This window comes from Anabrus simplex, chromosome 1, assembly GCF_040414725.1.
Source record: "Anabrus simplex isolate iqAnaSimp1 chromosome 1, ASM4041472v1, whole genome shotgun sequence".
Taxonomy (NCBI): domain Eukaryota; kingdom Metazoa; phylum Arthropoda; class Insecta; order Orthoptera; family Tettigoniidae; genus Anabrus; species Anabrus simplex.
This window is the reverse complement of record NC_090265.1, coordinates 60,358,410-60,382,434: the sequence shown is the minus strand read 5'-3', so window position 1 is coordinate 60,382,434 and position 24,025 is coordinate 60,358,410. Positions and strand designations below refer to the sequence as shown.

Genomic DNA, 24,025 nt, shown 5'->3' with positions numbered 1-24,025 from the left:
TGTTGGAACGTGTTTCTGCAATTATTAAGAGTGGAAATGTGTAGATAAATTGAAATAAAACACAAAAATTAACTTTAAGCACTAATGGGTTAAGGGAATGAATCCGAATGAATCCAAAGCCTGTTATTAGAAAACAATAACACAATTGTATGTCAATGGGATAATGAAAAAAATCATTCTATTCACTCATATGGGGAGTGAGAGTATGTTTAGGATAATTGCCTAGTGGCTGACATTCCGCCCAGATGGCTACAGTTTGAATTTAAGTGGATCCTACGGTAGAATTTTCACTTGATAAATCTCATAGTATCAGAAACACACTTTAGCCTTAAACCCCCAGACAAAACCCATAATGAGTCATGCTGAGATAAACTGAAGAAAGCTTTTAGCCAAGCCACTCAGACAGCAGGAAGTACATTAACGGCACTTACCATAGGATCTTTCAGGTACAAAGCATGTTCAATGATGTAGGTTATATCAACGGCCCCAGGGTAACGCATTAAGTACGTAAGGCAAGTAGTGTAGTCACCACTGAGCACTGGAAATAAAGGAAGTAATTGAGGTTCCTGAATACAGCATATCAATATTACTTTTACCAACCAATAACCTGATACACTTCATCTCTTGAAAATACTATTTTCTGTTTAAAGAGGCCAAATAATGAATAAAACAGCCCTATGATGGTGATGACAACAATGACATAGCGTTATCCATTAAACTACAACAGGTTTCATGAGGATAGTCAATAACTCTAAAGAAAAATCTTGCACATTTCAGCACCCTTAGGTGGCAACTGACTGCCAGAATTCTATTGCACTTAAACTGTGTCTCTCAGCCACTTAATAATAATTACAGTAAGTTCTTTAAAGATTAGGCTGTAGTTCATTACTCACAGAAGCTTCACGACAATATTTCTTTACCTTTTCAACAAAACAAAATCAAAATAATCCCATGGAACTAAAATTTGAGAGAATTCCACCTTTCAATATATATATTATTTCGTCTTATCCAGAAAATGCTTATTTGGTCACAAGTACATGTTTCATCTCTTATTTAAGGAACATCTTCAGCTGGAGAAGATAAATTACATATAATATGACATTAGACAATTTAAATTAAAATTTGTAACATTTTACAAAGTTCTTCAAACCCTGTGTGCGACTGTTATTGTCTTCTTTCTTCTTCATGCAATCGAGTACTATGTCCTCCTAATGTTTTCCTGTCTTATATATTATTTTGTTTCCTTAAGTTAATGTTTTATGATTACAATTTTATAAAACTTTTCATTAAGCTGTCTAAATGTACCGTATTTGATTTTAACAGTAAAGGGGTTGTAACCCAGCTGGGGAAACTTCTCTCAATTATAGTACAATATGAAAGTTTTGGGAAAAGAAGAAATCATCAAGTGTTAAAAAATGAACTTTTTGATGTACTTATTTTTTGAGAATTTTATTGTATAAGGTTGATTTTGGTGCTCCAGTGTGGGCACAAACAGTGTAAATAAACAATATGGGTGTAGAAACTTGATTCTGCCAGTGTGGCTTGATCATTTATTTAAGGGACGAAACATGTACTTCTGTTACAGAAGCAGGCTACATCAGGGAAGCTCTTAAACGTAGCTCTGGGAAATCAGCAGGGAGTGATGGCAGGCAATTTGCACCACACTGTATCAGCAAATGAAAGACTATGGTTTCTTTTCACCATAGATGAAAGAATTGGAAGCTGGATGGAATATACCATGGGTTTGTAAAGTTGCCATCTAGTTCTCCCAAAGATGTATAGACTTTTATTTCCGTCTCTAGTGGTATTAAATTTTCTTTTCGTGACAGTTGATTTTGGCAATAACGGGTGAGACATATCCCATCAAATTTTAGCATAATAAGATGTAAATCCTAACTTTAGGAACAATTGTATTGAACAGGTTGATCCTAATAAAATTTTAGTAATATTTTTTAAACCGAGGCTAACATATTCCGTACATTTTAGTTCAACTTCGATCTGACAATATCATATGTGTTAATTCATCTAGTTACATCATCTCTAGACAGGAGATTATATGAACTACTAACAACTGCTTCCCTTAAAACTTCCATTACAGTTAGCCCTTCATCCAAAATTGTTTGCTTTTTTTTTTTACAATTGACTTTACGTCGCACTGACACAGGCAGGTCTTAAGGTGACTTGGAATAGGAAAAGGCCAGGAGTGGGAAGGAAGCGCCATTGGCCTTAAGGGACAGCCCCAGCATTTGCCTGGTCTGAAAATGGGAAAACACGGAAAACCACCTTCGCGACTGCCGACAGTTGGGCTCCCAAATGCAAGTTGACAGCTACACAACCCAAACCACGCAGTCACTTACTCGGCTATATGTCCTGTGATAGCCTAGTTGTGGATAAGGAAAAGTCATGAAATTACTTACTAATGAAGACAAGATTAAAACTCTTCAGGAAGTGGATTGGCATATGCATCTTTAAGTGAATAAAGATGGTGCAAAGGAAGCTCACACCTTCAAGTTTGAGTTGAGTAGGTCAAAGGTTTGTAGCATTCAAAATGGTGGCCAAAGTTATTCTCTCACATGTGGCTGAGCGTAACTTCCGAACAACTCAAGGTCATAGAGTGTAATCAGAAAACCATGTTTAATAACCCAAAGGTCTGAAAATAAGGCTTCAAAGTGACATTTGTTTTAGAAAGAGTGTGATCGGCTACAATACGTAGATACTCTTATGGGCCCCCATGCAAATGTTTTCATATTTATTGTGTGGTGTTTCTCACATCTTTCAATACACTGTTATTTTATAAGCCCCAGTGGAAAAAGATTTTTGTATTTGTTCTCTCGTATTTTTCACACCTTTTAATACTCTCATCTTTAGAAACAGTAAATATAGCTTTCACTGTATCTGCACAAACACAACGTAAAAAGCACTTGTATATTTTTTTTTAAATCATCTGTTTTCATATCCCTGTTGGATAGTTTTTATTTGTGTATTCAATAGTATGTTTCCTCGCTTAATACGTTCTCCATGTTCTCTTTCCTTGTCTCCTGCAGAAATGAGGTTTTACTGTATATTAATCATATAATTCCTTAACTATGGGTAAAGTTTTAACATATTTAAATATTCAATTAATATATTATGTACAATTAATAGGTAAGTACTCACACTGATATCTGATAGCAATCAACATTGCTACTACCACATAATTGACTAGTTCAAAGTTTTCGCCTTCAGCAAAGATGGCATCCCATAAGACTAGTAAATCCTGCAGCGGAAATTCTCTCCCAAACAGCAGCCGTAACCACCGACTGAAATAACACATGTATTTTACCTCAATAATAATTCGAGTTGGAAAGGAGAAAGATTATGAGGGAAAATGGGGAGAGAAGGTATACTCCCTCACAACACATCACAAGAGATCAGACATTTTGCTCTAGTAAATAAGAACAGAATTCAGGACCTTTACATAACGTTATGAAAATTTCATACTGGGTCTGCAGCTTAGAAGATTTTGAAGAAAACCTTGTTATGAGTTTGAACTAAACATTTAGCCTGAAGTCAAAACCTTTGTGTTTGAGACAAAAAGACCGCCTGATAGCTTGTCTGAATAATAATGAGGACAGCTAAAAGCACCAGACAGGCCATCTTTCAACTTCCTTCTTAATTTGTAACAGAACACTTGAACAGTAGGATAAAACTGCTTCAAGAGAATGCATTAAGGTTCACCCGTTCTTTATGCAGTAGATTGCAAGAGCTAAAAGGAACAGGGAATGTGATTCTTAGGTTGTCTGACTTGTTAGCAAGCATCGTAAGCTATGATTTTCATAATGATCAGTACTGAAAGACAATTACAACTCAAGTAGAGAATTCTCTACTTTCTCTACACCTGAATAAGTGTATTGAATAGGAGGAAACTTATTTTTTGTACTTGAATTGTTATTAGCAAGTATTAGTTGAAACTGTATTCCAGTTGCATTCTTAATATCATCCCTCTCCAAATCACCACCTTTTCTGTATTGCAGCAAAAACTGCAGAATGGTATTATGGCAGTCACTTGTCAATTCCTGTTTCTTTGAGGTTCTTCTCCAATTTGGCAGAGTCGAAGAACCCTTGTCTTCAACCAGAACACCACTACTGGTGGCCTTGTGAGTAATGATCAAATGTAGCTAGATAAATACGATGCTTGTCTTGCGTTCAGCAGGTTACTAGTAGTCACGTCTACACAATGGAAGTCTCTTACAACACTCCACATAATGCCGTACTGTAATAGGCTGTGCAAGCACAACAATCCCATACGCTGAACTTGTTACTATACCGTAATTTTGGATGGAAAGAGCACTACATTGTTCTTTTACTAAATGCACAAGGAAAAGCTCAAGCAAATTTCGGCACTAAACTTTTAGACAGTCTTACCTTGACTCGGCAGCCTCGGACCATATATACTACTCATTCGAAAAGTTTCCTTTCAGTTACTGATCAGATAAATTTAACTTTTTAACTTCAGAGCTTCCAATGTCTATCCAGATTACTCAGCCTCTGTACCAATGATAATATATGATCAAATCATATACACATAAAAAGCTTTGCAGAGCCTATGAAGTGTATAGCTCATGGGTCATGACACTTGACACAAAAAACTGGACCTAATTCATGTACAGTAAGTAAATATATACGGGGCAGTCAAATGAAAACCAAACACCTGCCATAACACACATTCAACGCGAAAGATGGCAACACTGTTGTTACGTATCGATACTGCAACTGCTGGGAAAGGAGAACTGTATAGTGGCAACTCACAGGTGCATTAAGTTGTTGGGTTATGTCTTTGTTGGTGCATGGACTGGTCTAGTGTGTTTGTCCAGCTGTAGAAATGGTGACAAACAAAGAAGAGCAGAGAAGTGTGGTTCATTTTCTGGCAGCTGAGGGTGCTAGAGTACGTGAAACTCATTGTCACGCATCTGCTATGTATGGCAAACACTACATGTCCATGACGAGTGTGCACGAGTGGCATAGGAGATTCCAAGAAGGGTGCAAATTACTGCACGACGATATGTGCACAGAACAGAGCCATCAAGCCATCACTCCTGATGTGATAGGGTGGACTGATGGCCGTATCTGTGAAAACCGACGAATCGCGGAGGAAGAAATTAGTGTTCAGATCGGCATTAGCTATGGCTCTGTGCATGCCATTATCAAAGATCACTTGCATTTCTGCAAATTTTGCGCACAGTGGGTTCTGCATCACCTGATAGAGGTACAAAAGATTGGCCTGAGACATCTGCAGTGGCACCACGAGAAAGAGTATGTGTTTCTGTCCTGTATCATCACAGGGGTTGAAATGCGGTGCCACCATTTGGAGCCCGAGGACAAATGGCAAAGCCAACAATGGAAACATTGCAATTCTCCGATACCAAAGAAATCCAAAGCTGTTCACACATTATCATAGGTTGTTCTGCCATCCAGCAGGTCCAGTCATGGCTGTGACCTCCATATTTCTCGATCTTGTGCCCTTTTCTTCACTTCTGCATAATCTTCCTTTCTTCTAATACTGTCTAATAACTGGTATTGTCTCCTTCCCCTTCCTCGTTTTCCTTTGATCATCCCTTCAATTGCTACTCGTAGCAAAGTGTTGTGTCTTAAATTATGCCCTATCCAATTTTTATTCCTATTTTGGATTACGGTCAGCATGTTCCTCATTTCTCCCACTCTTTTCAGAACTTTCTCATTTGATATTTTATCTTCCCACTTTACTCCTTCAATTCTTCACCAAATCCACATCTCAAATGCCTCTATTCTTCTCTGTTGAACTTCTTGGGACGATTTCAGTAGTGGTTTCCTGTTGCCTTCCACTGACCTCCAAAACCTGTCTGCTTACAGACTCAGTTTCCCGCTGGGGTTAGTTACCCAACCTTCCACTGAGCTGCTCGGCTGGACAGGGGTACCACGTGTAGGTAGGAAGTTGGAGAACTGAGGTGACAGAGGCTAAGAGAACTCTCCTGCTGAGTTCTTATAATCGCATATCATCCCCATTTTTTTTTGCCAGAGTCTCAAGGTGTTTGCAAAGACTCTTCCAGGTAAAATCAGGATGACCACCTCCTTTTACTGCAGGGACCCTCTACTTGTCGACTTCAAGCGTAGAACCACAATCAATGCACAGTGCTGTGTATAAACTGCGATGCACCATAAAGTCAAAATGCCCTGGAATGCTGTCAGATGGAGTCATCCTGTTGCATGATAATGCTCGCTCCCATACTTCCAACCTGGCAAAGGCTACGCTTTGCTTGGGAAACACTTCAACATCCTCTGTACAGCCCGGACTTTTCACCTTGTGATTTTCACATTTTTGGTGACCTGAGGAAAGACATTCGTGGCCGTCAGTTTAATTTGGTCGAGGAAGAGCAAGAGTGGGTGCAATTGTGGATCCGTCAGTGACCTACCTCTTTCTACAAAACTGGAATGGATTGTCTTGTCTCCCAGTTCAATAAATGTATTAACGCTTTTGGTAATTACTTTTGAATAAAACCATTCCATCATCACGTTATAGCGGGTGTTTGGTTTTCACTTGACTGCTCAAAGCAAAACCATCACAGGAGGGACTATGAAGATCCTTGGGAGAGTGAAAAGTAAAGGCTTCAACTTTTTGTAAACCTTTGTCTTCAGCAATCAACCAGTATTATAGACAATGTCATGTGGCCTCCAGTGAGGCTTGGTAGAGATCTTTCAATCTGAATTCCTAGGGCAACCTGCATGTCTTGGATGATATCTAATATTGAAGATGGCACAAACACCCCAAGCCAGAGGAAATAATGAATGAAGATTAAAATCCTCGACCTGGCCAGGAAACAAATGGCCAGCATGCTAATCAGTCTTCCGGACATTGGCGATCAGTATGGATAGTGTTCTTCAATCTTCAGCAACATGACAGAGTTGTGCGAATGTTCGTTTTCCAGTCCAGTCTTGAAGGTTCTTGAGACATGACGTTCTTTTTCTGCCTACTCCTCGCTGTCCTTCAATTTTGCCCTTTAAAATGAGGTGTAATACTGCACATCTTTCACCAATTAACACATGCCCCAAGTACGCAATTTTCCTGCATTTGATGTTTACCAGTAGTACCCTTTTAGAGTTTGCTCTCTATAATATTTGTTTGTTAGAGAGGAGACTTTTAGCATTCGTCTATGAAACCACATTTCTAGAGATTCCATCCTTTTTATGGTGGTCGTTTTTAATGTCCAAGCTTCAATTCCATCAAGCAAAATTGACATGGACTCAGACATTAATTGGTAATAGAAACAGTACATGAAAAATCAGCAAAAATTCTGTAACTCTGCTAGAATTAACTATTTCGTTCTCTAAATCTCCACTTAACGAGATGGCCATAAATGTACAACATCTTAAGATATGTTTCATACCTGGTAACACAACTTTTACAAATGATGGGCAACTTACATCCCGAAGAGAGGAAGAGGTATATCTAACTGCTGTAAATGGTCGTACAGTTGGCGGTCACTTGGAGCCAGCAGCTCATCTCTGATCCAATTAAGTTGAGCAACCACTTCGTTCTCTGTGCGCTTCACAATGGAACCCTGGTGACCAAATGACAAAACAGGTATACCAAAACCTTATCATTATAATAATTAGCATTTCTACCTACCAAAATAGCATGCAGATAATCTGGCAACAACATGATAAACAGTGATGTAGCTTGCGTATAACACAGTAAAAACCTTCCTCTGCGTGGGAAGATATTCTGGAGTTTCTAACGTGGCAATAAAGGCCGAGTGGTGGGCGGTCAGCAATAATGCCAGCGAGAGATAATTGCAGTGTAGTTGCAATAATATGGATGGGCCAGCAGCAAGCAAAAAAATACGGCTGGCAAATTGTTGAGGCCTGCAATAAGGAAGCTCCTAGAAGAAGCTGAAAGTTGATAAACAATCTAGACAACGTGCCCAGATCCAGTGAGTCGGGAATCATTCTCAAGTGAGTTAGTCTTGAGTGCATCAATCGCGAGTGAAAGTAGGCAGTACAAGACGGTCTCTAGTCAGTGACGAGTCATTCTTTTTGAGTCCATCAGACAGCTACACAGAGTTCAGCGAGGCTCGCTGGCTGTGAAATGTCCGCAACCGCACTGTGCTGTAACGAGCCATGTGTAGAACAGGAATTCAATGAATGGTGTTCATGTCTGTTGCAGTCGTGAGTAAAAATTGTGTTGACTGGAAAACTCAAAGGCAAGGGAACTTGTGATGATTAACTGTAAATAGTAGTTCAATAAATTTAGTGGACAGTAAAAGATGCTACCTCTCTGTGTAGTAATTTGAGTTTCAAAGAACTCAACAACACGCCACAGTAAATTCAATTAATGTTAATAAACAAGGCGAGTTTGGGCACATGCTTATTGGCAAGCTAAAGCAGGTGAACGTGGTACCTCTAATATGTTTAAAAAGCTGAATATTCATGTATCCTGAGACGTTTCAGTCATTCTACAGAATGAGCAAGGTGACGATGGTTGCACTTGTATTACTGAACAAAACTGACAAAACTAATATTGAAGTCTCACTTCTTTCATCTTTAAATATATAGTAAACAAATGAGAAATGACAAAGTGGAGCTGGCTGCATTCATTTGTGATATAAAAAATGCAGAATCTGATCTTCACTGGTATTTTCGTTATATTCAGCACAATATAAAGTAAACTGATGTTCCTGTTCTGAGCTAGTGCAGTTCTTTTCAGGCACACCCCCAATGGAGATGAGCTGCATGTACCATTTGTAACCACATACCAGCCCTCCTGCCATTCTTAAATCTTCTGGCAGTATCGGGAATTAAACCCCAGCCCCAAGGATGGGAGCTAATAATGCTAACCGTTACACTATGGAACTCGACAGCACCGTAAAAGAAATTTATTACTCAGAATAAGCGTGGTTTCTCAGAACAAGCACAATCATGAACTTCAGTAAGACCCAGCATTTGGAAAATGTCCAGTCCCTGGTTCTGTACAAAAAATTAAGGGTCAACCTTCCAGACTGTACATGAACATTCAAGACAGCTACCCACTTTCAAGATACCTACATCCTGACACTACTTACAAAGCTTTACAAAGGAAAGGATTTATTGTGTCCTATTCAATACATATATATCCATCTTTAGATGGAGAAATTCTAATCAAACATGTTTCAGCTCATTTTTGAGCCATCTTCAGTGAAAATGTTAAAAACTACATGATTAATTTGTGCTTCGGATGGGGACTTTTTAAGTCTTCAGCGTACTCCTTGGTGTTATTTAAGAGGAGTAGGCTATGTGCTGACAGTGGGTTTCACCCTCTCCCATCCAACTATCATACATCATGACAATTTGATCTCATTAACTCCCAAACATGTTTGACTAGAAAAATAGGAGGACACAATAAATCATTTCCTTTGTGAAGTGAAAACCATCAATACAGAATGATTTTGTCTTGTAAGTACTTACAAGGGTAATGTAAAAAATGTTGATGAGTGTACATTAATTTCAGTTCTGTTCTGAACTCTCATTATCTAAACTTTTTAACTACTGTACAGTACATGTCCTTGGGCACTATGTCCCATTTCTCTAAAGGGTTGGGTATGAAGTGAGACGAACCTTTACAGCGATTTTTATCACTGGATGGCCTTCCTGACGTCAACCTTATCAAAGGAGTTAATTATATCATATTAATGACGTGATATACGATAGTAGAATGGGAGAGGGTGAAACCCACTGTCAGCACATAGCCTACTCCTGTTGAATAACACCAAGGGGTACACTGAAGACTTAAAAGTCCCCATCCGAAGGACAAATTCCATCAACAAAGTCATATGCCCTCACTCTCTATGAACACTGCTAAGAGGTTTGGAACTGAATCCAGACCATTAGCACACAATCTGGTGATTAGAATAGTATACCATCACCTCTCCTATCCCGCCGGCCAACAACCTGATGGCATTTTTTTTTTCTCCCTGACCAACGGGATTCAAATAGAATAAACAAACAAACAAACAAACAAACAAACAAACACACAAACAAATAAATATTAATAGCCATAGCATGCAAGGTGGTTCAAGAAGAGAAAAATTCACTGAATCTCTGCAAGAAGATACAACTGGAAGCAAAAAGATCTTATTCCAGTGGGTTAAAAAGAAGAAAAACCCAGGTGAAGGTGCTAATTTCATTAAAAATGAACAGGAGGAAGCGATGACACAAAAGCAGGATATATTGCAGAGGTGGGGAAAATACTTTGAATAGCTTTACAAGTGCAAAATACCTCAGTACAAGACAAAATCAAAGAACCAGACTTAGTGGGAAGATAAGGAAACCGAGGTGTCCATGGTAGAGAATGAGTGGGCCACTAAAAGAATGAAACGAGGCAAGGCAGCTGGAGTTGATAAGTGCACCATAGAAATTATAATAGCAGCAGGAGCAGTTGGTCTACAGTGGTTGTATAGACTCTTCAGAGTGATATGGAGAGAAAAGAATGTTCCAAAAGAGTGGACAAAAGGGTCATTATACCAATTTTTAAGAAAGGAGACAGGAAGCAATGTGAAAATTACAGAGGAGTGACACTGATACCTCATAGGCTAAGATTCTTGAAAGAATCTTGGTTAAACGAATAAGAGACAGAGTAGAGGGGAAATTGGCAGAACACCAGTATGGATTCGGAAGAGGCAGGTCCACATTTGACCCAATATTTACATTGCATCAAATGATGGAAAGGTATTGGGAATATGGAAAGGACATGGTAGTAACATCTCTAGATAATGAAAAGGCATATGACAGTATCCCAAAGAATTTGGTATGGAAAACATTGACAGAGGCACAGGTTGGGAATGAAACAATGCACATGGTAATAGCAATGTATCAAAATTGCAAAAGCTGTGCTAGAACCAAAGTGGGTAAAACTGAACGGTTCAGAGTTGAGACAGGTTTAAGACAGGGAAGTGTACATTCTCCCTTACTCTTCATTATCATCATGGGTAGAATTCTACAGAATGTCAAAGGGAAGACAATACACAAGCAAGTAAAGTCTATCCTCTTTGTGATGACATTGTAGTTTAGGGAGATAACGAAGAGGAAATATAGACAAGTTGATTTATGGAATGAGGATATAAGATATTTTGGAATGAAGATTAGTACTGTGAAAAGCAAAACTTTGATTATGATGAGAGGTAACAGAAAATCCAGGGGAGTGATAAAAATAGGAAATGAACCTTTTGAAGTAGTGAAAATTTTTAAATATTTGAGCAGCATTATGTCACAGAATGGAAATTTGGATGGAGAAATTGATTTAAGAATACAGCAGTCTGCAAGTTTCTACCAGTGTGTGAGAGACATTGTACGGAACAAAGATGTGTCAATGAAGTGCATGAAGAGGTTTTATACTCATCCTATTATAAACCTATACTGACCTATGCTTCAGCAGCCTGACGTTGACTAAGCAGAACCAAAGTAAGATACAAGCAACTGAAATGAGGTTCTTGAGGAGCATACAGGAAAAGACAAGACGAGATAGAATACGAAATGAGGAAATAAGGAGAAGCGTGGGAGTGTATAAATTTCAAGAAGAGATTGATATGGCAAAGCTTAAATGGTTTGGACACATGATGAGAATGCCAGGAGAATACCAAAGAGAACATTCATGAATACAGAGACTGGAAAGAGGCCTAGGGGACGTCCTAGAATGTGATGGAGGAGCTCTGTTGTGGACTGTATTGCAAATAGAGCAGTCAATAGCAATAAAGTACTAGAAGAGGAATGGTGGAAAGATTGAGTAAGGCTTTGGTTCACTACCCTACACAGAGAGAATCTGGAAAAGGGAATAGATGAAGAAGATGCCATGGCATCATAATCATGAACACTTTCATGTTTTACCAGTGCAGTGGATGATGGTGGATTTGTTAATACTGGTTTCATCTGAAGTTGCACACTAGATACTAAGCACTTGCCAGGTTACATGCCACATCACCTCAGTGGGTACCCAATCTAAAATGTAATTGTACTCACATTTCCAGTAGGCGACTGCAAATTTGGAGGAAAATATCCAGTAGCAGTTGGAGTCATGTCATTTATCCGATAACAAGAAGCAATTCCCTCCATTATGTGACTGAAGAGAGTGCTGAAAAGGAGGGGGAGGGAAAAAAAAAATCAGTAAAATTATTGAAAACTAAATTTTTCATTAATACAGCTGTTTAATGAGTTACAAATATACAAGAACAATAGTGTAAATGAAAGGAACAAACTACTTTTTGCTAGTTGTTTTACGTCGCACCGACACAGATAAGTCTTATGGCGACGATGGGACAGGGAAGGCCAAGGAATGGGAAGAAAGCGGCCATGGCCTTACTTAAGGTACAAGGCATTTGCCTGGTGTGAAAATGGGAAACCACGGAAAACCATCTTCAGGGCTACCGAAAGTGGGGTTCGAACCCACTATCTCCCGGATGCGAGCTAACAGCTGCGCACTCCTAACCGCACGGCCAACTCGCCTGGTGAAACAAACTACTGACAAATTATGTAATATAGAGAAGAACATAAATGGGAACACTTGAGAGGATAAATACAATAACAAGTCACATGACTTGTAATATGATACAACTTGAATTGCACTTGTTTACTCCTTTCCATTACCTACTTACAGTGACATGTCAATGTAGAGAAGGAGGGGAATCAGAAAGAGGAAACAAGGAGTTCAAGTGCCACACGTCGTCCCCCCGGCGATCACCCTGGAGAAAAGTACCCCTTTCTTCAGCTAATCTGAAGAGTTGTTCAATCTTGTGGAAGCTTGTCCAGTCTTTAAAGTTTTGGAGCCATGACATCAGTGCTCTACCAGCTTCTTGTTTGTCCTCTAATTTGCTTTGTAATATTGATGCAAGTATAATGGACTAGTATAACTTGGAAACAAAATTCTAACCCATGGGTAAATAATGAAAAAATCAAGCATGATTATTATTATTATTATTATTATTATTATTATTATTATTATTATTTACGTAGTTATGTACGGACTTTAATTGGTATAAATCGTGATCGTATTGTTTGTGTAACAAAACATGTGAGGTTATGTCATGACACGTCTGCTGTGTCATGACTTTATTTAATAAAGAATATATAATTAATAGTATATAAGTTATTATTATCTGTAAATATGGTGTATAAATCCAGTGTAATGTTGTGCAACACACGGTAATAGTCCAGAACAATGCATTTTGTCACTACAGTTGTATAGAACATTCCATTCATTGTACATAAGTTATTGGAGACTCTAGAAACTTCGAGATAACATGTTATGTCATACTTTTCTAGAAGCCTAGCCAGGCAATGTATATAGAGAGGCAGTCTTGGGAGTTGGAGTTGAGTTGTTAGCGAGACTTGCAGTGGAAGTCGTTAGCTGAGTGTGTAAACCCATGTTGTGATTCTGTTGGTAATTGGTTGACATGCTAATGGAGCAGTCTTCTGGTTTATGTTGCACCGACACAGACAGGTCTTAGGAAAGAGTTACGACTGGCAAGGAAGCAACCATGGCCTCAATTAAGGCACAGCCCAAGCATTTGCCTGGTGTGAAAATGGGAAACCATGGAAAACCCTCTTCAGAGCTGCTCACAGTGGGGTTCAAACCGAGATGATGATGCTTGTTGTTTAAAGGGGCCTAACATCTAGGTCATCGGCCCCTAATGGTATGAAATGAGACAAAATATTATGACAATTTAAAACTTCATAATCCTCCAATGACCAGATTCAAAAACGTGAGGACGAAGAATGAATGGATAGTTATGATGTTAAAACAATCAGTGGATCTGACCCGCAATGCCCCACATTCCCAGAAACTAGCATTAAATAATAGTATTACTGAAAAAGGGACTGCTTCTAAAGCACAATACTGAATCGATGATGCTTGTAATCGAAACAGGTCCAAAATCCAGGTCATCGGCCCCTCATAATGGTACTTATCGCTAGGAAAATAGAACCATGCTATTTGTCATGTTGCGGTACGAATCAAAAGTAACCTAGACTCGCAGTATTCCGCACATTATGGTACTACTCACAGGTAATGAAATTCGCACATATAACACAGACCTATGGTGTTTCGCACATTGCGGCAATGCAAATCTATGGCATTCCTCACATAAGTGGACCCGCACTATCCCGGGGTGTTCCTCACATCGTTGGTACCACGCACAGGCAAGGCAGAACCATGGTGTTGCTCATCCCAAGGTGTTGCTCATATAGGGGTACGAATCACAGGTACTGTAAAATTCATCCTGAGCCACACAGTCGCTACTGATCACAAACCTATTTTGTACCTAACATAGTGGTACTACATGCAAGTAAAAGCGACCCATGGTGTTCCCTGCATGATGGTACTAATTACAAGTAGTCTCATGGTTCTAATTTGATCATCCCTTGGTCACCCCTTTTAGTCACCTTTTATGACAGGCAGGGGATACCGCAGGTGTATTCTTCGTCTGCATCCCCCGTCCACAGGGGGTTTGTGGTATTAGACTATAATGTAATTCATAGAGATGAATTAATTCTATGGAGCAGTTCTTGAAGACCTTCAATTGCATCACATATTAAGGTGTCAACTGTATATCTAATGTTGCTTATCCTACCTAGCTCAACATCATGCAAGACTTCTCTGAATATGCGATCGGTACAGGAGTTGAGTAAGAGTAATCAAAGTGTGCACCTTTGGAATAATACCGCACCCCCAATACATACCTCTTAAGTTTTTGTTCATCCATTCTTGAATATGGCTTGCTGGTTCCAATAAAGATGTTTTATGATGTGGATATATTTGTATAAAATCACTTTCTGCTGGAGGATCTCAATCAGTTATTTGTGCCTGACTGTCAAATACACTTCTGTGCTGTTTTTGACATCTTTGCTGCCAGTGAACAGTGCTTCTCGGGTACCAAAGGCATTTCTGAACCCCATTTGGTTGTCGTCCATGTCAATTTCACATTTAGATTGTACATAGAAATGTCTTCAGCATGTGGGTCATTAGACTTATGATGTAGAGCTGATAATCGTCGCTAATGTGCATACGGTTTTCCACGCTATCAACAGACACTTGTCTGTTATGCAGGATCATATCATGCACTTGTTCAATATTGGCATCAGTTATGGCTGCAGACGGATGCCCAGATATTTCCTCATTCTTCAGGCTCGTGCGATCCATTTTTGAACTGTTCAATCCACTGGTAAACACTTCGTTGTGGCAAAACATTATCCTCGTATTGTGCTGAAAGCCAAAGAATTTCCATTCCTGGTACACCCTCAGACCACAAAACACGGATTGAGGAATGCTGTTCTTCCTTGGTGCAAACAGATAGTGGCATGGCCATCTTTATGTCGCAACAGCACAAGCTGTACTGATCTGATAATGCTGAAACCTACCACACACGTAGAAAATGGTGCTAACTAGAGGTTTGTGAGCAAGCAACGCCACAGAGGCAATCTAAAGACAATTAGAGCAAAATTACAGATACTTACTGACCTGCCCTCATATAAACCTGGGAAATAATTATCCTAAAAGTTGTTCATACATTCAAATTTCACACTGATCCATTAGAAAAATATTTCATTGCAGTAATTTTCAGTAATACTCACTAGGCATCCTCTTCAAGGTAATCAGGATCCAGCACCTCAGCAATGACTGAGCTGAAGAAAGAAAAAAAGAGAATTGTGTCTATAAGGGTGCTAAATGTCCAAGAAGGCAGTTGTTGAATCAATGTTAGTGTAGAGACACGATGCAATAAGCAAAAGCTCACCTCACATTAACCTGCTCCTTGGTGTGAAGCAAGGCTTGGTGGTCACAGTGCAGGACGAACAGGAGTGGGGCCAGGATCTCATGCATACCCTGTTACACAGCCAGAGGGAAACTTACATATTTACATAAGATATAAGAACAAGCCATGAACATTAAAAGCACACAGAAGAGAAATATAAAATAACAGTTATATTATTACATATTACCAAGAAAGTTACAGGTTATTATGTACTTTAGGAACTTCATCCATGATCTGAATATACTGCAACCTAACAACAACAAAAAACCTGCTTTCAGATGCAAGTAAATTAATAATAATGTTATTAGCTTTACGTCCCACTAACTACTATTTTACAGTTTTTGGAGACGCTGAGATGCCGGAATTTAGTCCCGCAGGAGTTCTTTTACATGACAGTAAATCTACCGACATGAGGCTGACTTATTTGAGCACCTTCAAATACCACCGGACTGAGCCAGGATTGAACCTGCCAAGTTGGGGTCAGAAGGCCAGCACCTCAACCGTCTGAGCCACTCAGGCAAGTAAATTATTGTAGTTTATTTCTTTAGAAGAATTCAAAGACATTCCATTCTAACTTGCTTCATACTAGAAAATATGATCATCACATTCATTGCCCAACAGTCTTGGATAGTGGTACAGTGGATCATTGTTCTGAAATTTGCATCATCATTTAGATCCGAGACATCCACTGCCTTCAAAATGAAAGTTTCTGAAGTGCATGAACAGATCATTGGCCTTAGTGCAAATGCATGTGGACGTAAGCACCTACTCCAAAACATACAAACGTGAGCTAATAACTGACCCTAAAACACAGCCTGAACAGAGCATTGAACAAGCGACAGCTGCCAATGATGAAAACAATTTGGTATATGACCCAACAATCCTACACTTCAAGAAGACGTACAACCTCTAAAGTCATTTAAGAAGTTTCACCATGACTTTTGAATCTCGGAGATGACATTTTTACAACTGGCCTTAGAAGATGTGTAGATTTTATTTCAGCACCAACTCAGAAGCAATGTCACCACCAGCCTATGTACACTTATATTTTCTCTTATGTTTGGATACTACACACTACTTGTTTGAGAAGCAGTTGTTTCATTAAAAAGAAAAAAAAACAGTATGTGGTGACGAGTGACCTACGTGAATCTAAGTGGAGCTCCTAACTAATGTTAAAACCCATTTCCTTGTTTATATTTGTTTAGATCAGGGAAATGTTGTTTTAATTGGTTTAAAATATTAAATCTGCATAGTCACAACACCATGATTTTTTAAAAATATGCTTTTCATTTTTAAATCTTTTCCATACAAAATTGCTGACAATTCCCAGTCCACTATCTGGCACAAAACTAAATGCACATTTCATGGCCCAAATGAAAGAACTGCCACATCCTTGAACAGACTGGATATTGATATAATTAATTACTGTTCACTGTCTACACTGGGATGTAACTTATGCATAAGTGATTTCTTCTCCCCTGTACTTAATCGTAGGGATGGGTATACTGAGACGAGGTCTCGAGATTTCTCACAATTTCTCGAGACTACTGCAAGCACGTATTTCTCATGAAAAATATATAGAGATCTTGAGATCACTGTTTCAGCATTGTGCAGTGAGCAGCTTGTCATAGACCTACAGGAAGACAGAGCTGAACGTTCTTTGTGCTGAGTATGGAAATAGTCAACTATAAACCTTCTTTATTCCATACACACATGTCAAGAAGCGACTAGGTTCATTTCTACTGAGGTCTATTATCGACACAGTAAAACCATTATAAAGGATACACATTCTGGCATTGTATGCAGCTGTAAGTAAACGAATAATTAGGCTAAGTACAGAAACTGACTGCTATTGCAGGTGTGCACTACATCGTTATCGCTCATAATTTATCAAGACCTCATATTCACTATCTATTTGACCAGCGCTTGTGTTTACCGACATTATGGTGATAGCGGAAAAAATTTGTTACAATGTTAAAGAGTATTCAAGTCATAACTAGAATGAAATTAACATTATATAAACAGTATTTCATACCAATTGTAACATACAGACTAGAAACACTGGTAACTAATAAGAGACAAGACAGTAAGATCCAAGCAGTCGCAATGACATTTTTAAGAACATTGGTTAAAAAGACAAGAAGAGATAGAATTCAAAATATTAAAATCAGAGAAGAGCTAAATATAGAACCATTAGTACAGAAGATTGAGAAAGCAAAAATGAGATTGTTTGGACATGTAAAAAGAATGGGAAAGGAACGGGTAGCAGGAAGGAAATTGGAAAGAGAAGTTCAGGGAAAGAGACCAATTGGAAGACCGAGAAGAAGGTGGAGGGATCAGATTTGGAAGCACATTAGAGAAGCTGGATTGGACGTGGTGTAAGTACTAGAGCAGGAAAAGTGGAAGGACAGAAAAGAGTGGAGGCGGCTTGTTAACCACACCCGGGTGACTGGAATGGGGCATTAATGATGATGGTATATGATGGTGCAATGTGTAATTGTGTCTAACTGTATGCAACAACTTTAAGACGATGTTCGAAATGCAACATAAGTCGTGGACTTGAGATTATTTTGAAGAAATGCCAGATAGCACCATCTGCTGTGTTGTCTGTTCAAAAGAAGTATAATACATCAGCAGAAATACTTCGGGGATGATCAGCTCTTAAAAACACATATCATTGAAGAGGAATTGTCATAGAGAACACCTCAACCCTGTCTGCATCACAAGAAGCAACGCTGTTGACAACAATTACAAGGTATCCAGGTAAGTGTACATCCTATCTACAGTTATTAACAAATTATACAACAAGGTTATTCAACTAAGATGTCCACCTGAAATAACTCGTGAACAGTTTATGACAATGACATTTTGTTTTCACCTTCGTTAATGGCCTCATAGTTAAAAATGCAATACTTTTCCATGCTTTTGACAAAATTTATCAACACACAGCAGATGTACCAACTTTCAAAAGTAAAAAAATCCAGAGTTTTCTTTTTGGTGTCATATCCTGATATGTTACGACACATCATTGATTAATTTCTATAAAATAATTTTCCGCCTTGTCAATACTTTATACACTTTATTCTATTTAATTACCGTACATGTACATGTTTCGAGAGCGTCTGCTCTCTTCCTCAGCGGTGCCAAATACTAATTATCTTAGGACTATGGTTCATTGGTATCGTATTTCAGTTATATATTAAAATATATGAATTTTAAATTAGTTACAATATTACTCTAAGTTTTTCTTTTGCCCATTTACATTGTCATTTGTCACATATTTTACCAGAATTTTACCAATCATAAATTATAAAATCTAATTAAATTAACCTCTCTATGTTAATTTATGTCCGTATTAATATCTGAAAATAGTAACTCTTCATCTTCTATAAAATCTATCCCTATCCTGAATTATAAAATAACAAATAATAAATAGCTACATTGTAAATTAAATTAATAAACTACATTTATGAAGTTCGTCGTTAAAAAAGTAGCTATTTATTATTTGTTATTTTATAATTCAGGATAGAGATAGATTTTATAGAAGATGAAGAAAGAGTTACTATTTTCAGATATTAATAAGGACATAAATTAACATAGAGAGGTTAATTTAATTAGATTTTATCATTTATGATTGGTAAAATTCTGGTAAAATATGTGACAAATGACAATGTAAATGGGCAAAAGAAAAACTTAGAGTAATATTGTAACTAATTTAAAATTCATATATTTTAATATATACTTGAAATATGATACCAATGAACCATAGTCCTAAGATAATTAGTATTTGGCACCGCTGAGGAAGAGAGCAAAGGCTCTCGAAACATCTACATGTACAGTAATTAAATAGAATAAAGTGTATAAAGTATTGACAAGGTGGAAAATTATTTTATAGAAATTTGTATATAAGTCAATACGGACCAAAATGGTGAAAATAGTCAACATCATTGATTACGCAACTTTGAAGAATATTCAACACGTTATACTACTCAACTACGCAATTTCTCTTATTTATTTATTAATCCTGAAGTACTACATGTATCAGCTTTAGAACACATAACTCTTCATTGTAACTGCCACAGCCTCTTCATAAATTTCTGAACTAGATGCTCAAAGCACTGGCCTTGCTAAACTGGTTTTAAGGTTAAAAGTTTCTCCAGAATTCTTTTTCAGGAAGCTTTAATGTGAATTGAAATTTTGTTCTTGTAAATATGCTAAAATATACTCACAGTTAACACTGCTATGTGGAAATGATAAAATAAAAAGCATTATGCTAGAGATTCTGCCATTCTTAAGAACACCACCAGCTGATTGCATCTGTTTCGCCAGTGCCTACCGAACATCAATTCTCTCCAGCTACTTAAAGAATGAGGACAAACCTGGGATTAAAAAAAAAAAAATACAGGAACACTAAATCTTTTCTCAAAATTGGGAGATAAGTCTGTGCAATCAGGAAAGATGGAGGAGGGACCAAAAGTAGGGAGGCTCCTGCTTAAATGGGGGAAGCTGGCAATTTCTCTTATTTATCTATTAATGCTGAAGCACTACATGTATCTGAGCTTTAGAACACGACTCTTCATTGTAACTGCCGTAGCCTCTTCATAAACACAGGTTTCCATATGAGAATGTTATTTCACGCAATAACTGCTGACGATGTACTATCAAGATTACGCTCGTAGTTACTGGGAAGTTGCATAAATTGCAGCACAGGAGAATTTGTTTCGAGGTTCTTGCAAGAGTCTCGAGATCTGAGACTTCAGTCTGGAGAGTCTCTAGTGACAGCATTACCCTCACTACTTTACTGTACTGTATAATTTGTGTATTTCTTCTGCTTTTTTTATTCTTTCTCCCTTTCTTCCCTTGTGTTTGTAATGTAAACATTGTGTTTATAGTCATCATTGTATATCTATCCTAGCAAGCTGGATAGGATTATCAATCAGCCTCCTCCACTTTGTTCTGTCAAACACAGTTGCTGTTCCAGTTCTTATTGCAATCCTATATCTCTCTTGGCCAAATCGCTCCACACCTTCTTTGCAGTCATTTGCCTGGTACAACCTGTCCAAAGTAAGTTTTTAGAGTCTTGTCAGGAGCCAATCTTTTCATATTATCGAACAACTTTATTCTATTCAGCTCTAATGTTGCAAGCAAGCTGGTTTCCAACAGAAGCTAACGACAGATTTCCTCATTTCTTTTTGTCTTTTGGAGAAGGAAGCAAAGGAACTACATTTCCAAGGCTTCAAGTATACTATTTTCTGGACCTTTCAAGCTAGCTACTTCAAGTCCACAGGTCATGACTGGCACTGTATACGTTTTATGAAGAACAACTTTTGCTATCTGCATTACATCGCACCGACACAGATAGGTCTTATGGTGATGATGGGACAGGAAAGGCCTAGGAATGGAAAGGAAGTGGCTGTAGCCTTAATTAAGGTACAGCCCCAGCATTTGCCCGGTGTAAAAATGGAAAACCACAGAAAACCATCTTCAGGGCTGCCAACAGTGGGGTTCGAACCTACTATCTCCCCGGTGGGAGCTCACAGATGCGCGCCCCTAACCACACGGCCAACTCGCCCAGTGAACAACTTTTGAGGACTGGTGAAAATATCCAGAGGTGACATACAGAGAGGTAGAACTGTGAAACAGTTTATATTCAATTGATGAATCGTTTGATGGTGTTATCAGATGAGACCATATACCTGAAGTTGTTAATGACGTATATAGATCATTACCTATTTTAAGGTAGACCGTTTCAGTTTTCCTGCTCATCACTACGTGAACTGTATTATTTCTGCAAATTCTGAAGCCCATCTTATCAAATCTTGTGTTTCAGAGATCTGACTCTGTACGCTAATGTACAATCAGGTTCAAGATGGTGATGCAAAATGACATCAGTCAGATTCATTTTCATCCTTGGAAAAAGGTAAAAGTCATAGGGAGTTAAGTCAGGTTAATACGGAAGATACTGAAGCACAGAAGTTCTGTATTTAAAGAGGTCTCTCAGAGGGACAGATGTGCAAGTGATCTGTCATGAAGAAGGTCTACGCCAGTCCACTTATGACAGACTTCGACAAATGCTGAAAAACATCCAGATATAGCTCCTTGTTTATAGAATTGCAAAATAAACCCAAGTACTCACTTCTGGAAAGTGATTCTTGGTATACTTCAAAATGCTGATATCACCCAAATAATTTTGATTTCACCATCATAGAGTCATCATCGTTCATGCCATTAGCATTAAGAAATTCTCTGAAAGTGCTTTTCTTTTAACTCAGACAAAATTTATTTGCATGCAACTCTTGAAAAATTGAAATTCCTATAACTTAATATTACAAACCTGAAAGCAGAAGAACGAGTGTATGTGTGCGCCACTGTTCATTGTTGATGGGCGAAATCATTCTGATTATGGAGAGGAGGGATTGTAAAATGCATCCTGATTTATACATTTCTTTTATATCATTTGGTAAAATGCATTTCAAACACAATTATTTCAAGTAAGTGTCTATGGTTTACCAGGTGCAAGTTCCCAAACTTTCGATCCTACTTTGTATATAGAAACTGTGTTTTCTGGAAAAATTTACAATTCTGGAAAATTGCATCTTAAACCAGTATATAAATATAGTACATCAATGTATAGCAATTGCCACAGTCAGTCAACTGCTACAAGAGTGCATGTGATTGTTTTGGTCTCACCATTAAAGTTCAAAAGACCAAGATTCTCCCCCAACCTTCATCTGGCACAACCCTTCCTCATTTCAACATCTCCATCTCAGATAATCCACTGGAGCAGGTACACCACTTTTCGTACTAGGGTAGTATCCTTTCTGTGCGCTGTAACTGTGAGCAAGATAAGGAGACGAGAACTGGTGCTGCCTATGCAGCATTTAGACGACTATCACACCGGGTGTTCATGAATAAAGACGTGACCGTGAAGACGAAACTCATGGTGTACCACGCTGTGGTCATCACAACATTGCTATATGGTTGCAAAACTTGGATCCTTTACCAATGTGAATTGAAAAAGCTAGAGTGCTTCCACCAATGAAAATTTCAATCCATCCTTAAGATCAAAAGGGAAGACCATGTTACCAACATTGCTGTACTTGAGAAACCATCTGCCAACAGCATAGAATAATCCATCAATGATCATCAGCTTAGATGGATTGGACATGTCCGCCGAGTGAGTGATACCAGATTTCCATGCCAAATCCTGTATGGTGAACTTTGTTCTGCCACCAGACCTCGTGAAGTCCCTATGAGGCGCTACCAGGACCAGCTTAAGCACACTATGAAAATGACAAGTCTCAATCCACAAACCTGGGACACGCTTGCTCAAGACCATGCAATCTGGCGCCGGACCATCCCAGCTGCTGTCATTCTTTTTGAAGGGGAACAGTGCAGATGTGAAAAGGCCAGGAGAGAAGCATGAAAACTCTGTGCAGCACAACCACGCCCTCCTCGAACAATTCTGTGCAATATGTGTGGATGTTTATTCCATACTAGAATTGATCTGTTCAACCATCAAAAGTACATCCACAGACAGAAGTGAATTATTGGAAGAAATGAATTACTCGGAAATGAGTTAAAGATGATAAGACGACAGCATCAATATTTGCATCAGTCTCCTACAATACAATTCTTCTTGTACTTATGCTGATATTGAACTTCAAGCAGGGTGATCCTTTGTACATGTGTAAACATAGACCTGCTCTGAACAGTCTGACATTCAACTCATTTATCCTTCATCAATGTCCTATCAGTTGGGTGCTATGACTCCTTCATATTAATTGAGACAGCAGTTGAAAGAAGAGCATGCTGGTCGAAGTGCCCATTGCCTGGAGAACAACAGTTTTCAATTCTCCATTCCTTGAAATGAGAAAGTAACATTAAAAGGGAAATGTTTATATTTGGTGTACTTACAGCACTTGTCCTCAAACATTTCATTTGATGAAGTGGGTTTGTATGTTGTGCAAACTTCTTTGAGACTCATTAAGAACCATTCATACAGCTAACGTAGAATTCATGAATTTTACAATCTACAAATGAAACTTCATGGAATTGATAGTTTTATCATCATTTTAGTATTAATAAATTAATTCAAGCAGATGACAGTGTGAATATCACATGAGCAGAAATGGAGCATGCCATACAAACTTTGATGAGATATTGAAATTGCTAGAGGAAGAAAAAGACATAACTTTATTGGTCAACTTATTCAACTGTATTTATGAAAGTGGCAC

The 24,025-nt window shown here is 38.3% G+C and overlaps 1 protein-coding gene across 1 annotated transcript in view; it reads right to left on the bottom strand.

Moving 5' to 3' along the window:
• The window catches only part of TBC1D5 (TBC1 domain family member 5), a 111,459-nt gene that overhangs the window by 22,447 nt on the left and 64,987 nt on the right, over positions 1 to 24,025 (bottom strand). The window contains exons 5-10 of the mRNA XM_067138802.2: positions 15,771 to 15,859; positions 15,610 to 15,660; positions 12,004 to 12,115; positions 7,438 to 7,574; positions 3,157 to 3,299; positions 432 to 538 (exon numbers count right to left, since the gene is read on the bottom strand). Coding sequence (XP_066994903.2) covers positions 432 to 538; positions 3,157 to 3,299; positions 7,438 to 7,574; positions 12,004 to 12,115; positions 15,610 to 15,660; positions 15,771 to 15,859 — 639 coding nt within the window. The remainder of the gene's footprint in view (positions 1 to 431; positions 539 to 3,156; positions 3,300 to 7,437; positions 7,575 to 12,003; positions 12,116 to 15,609; positions 15,661 to 15,770; positions 15,860 to 24,025) is intronic.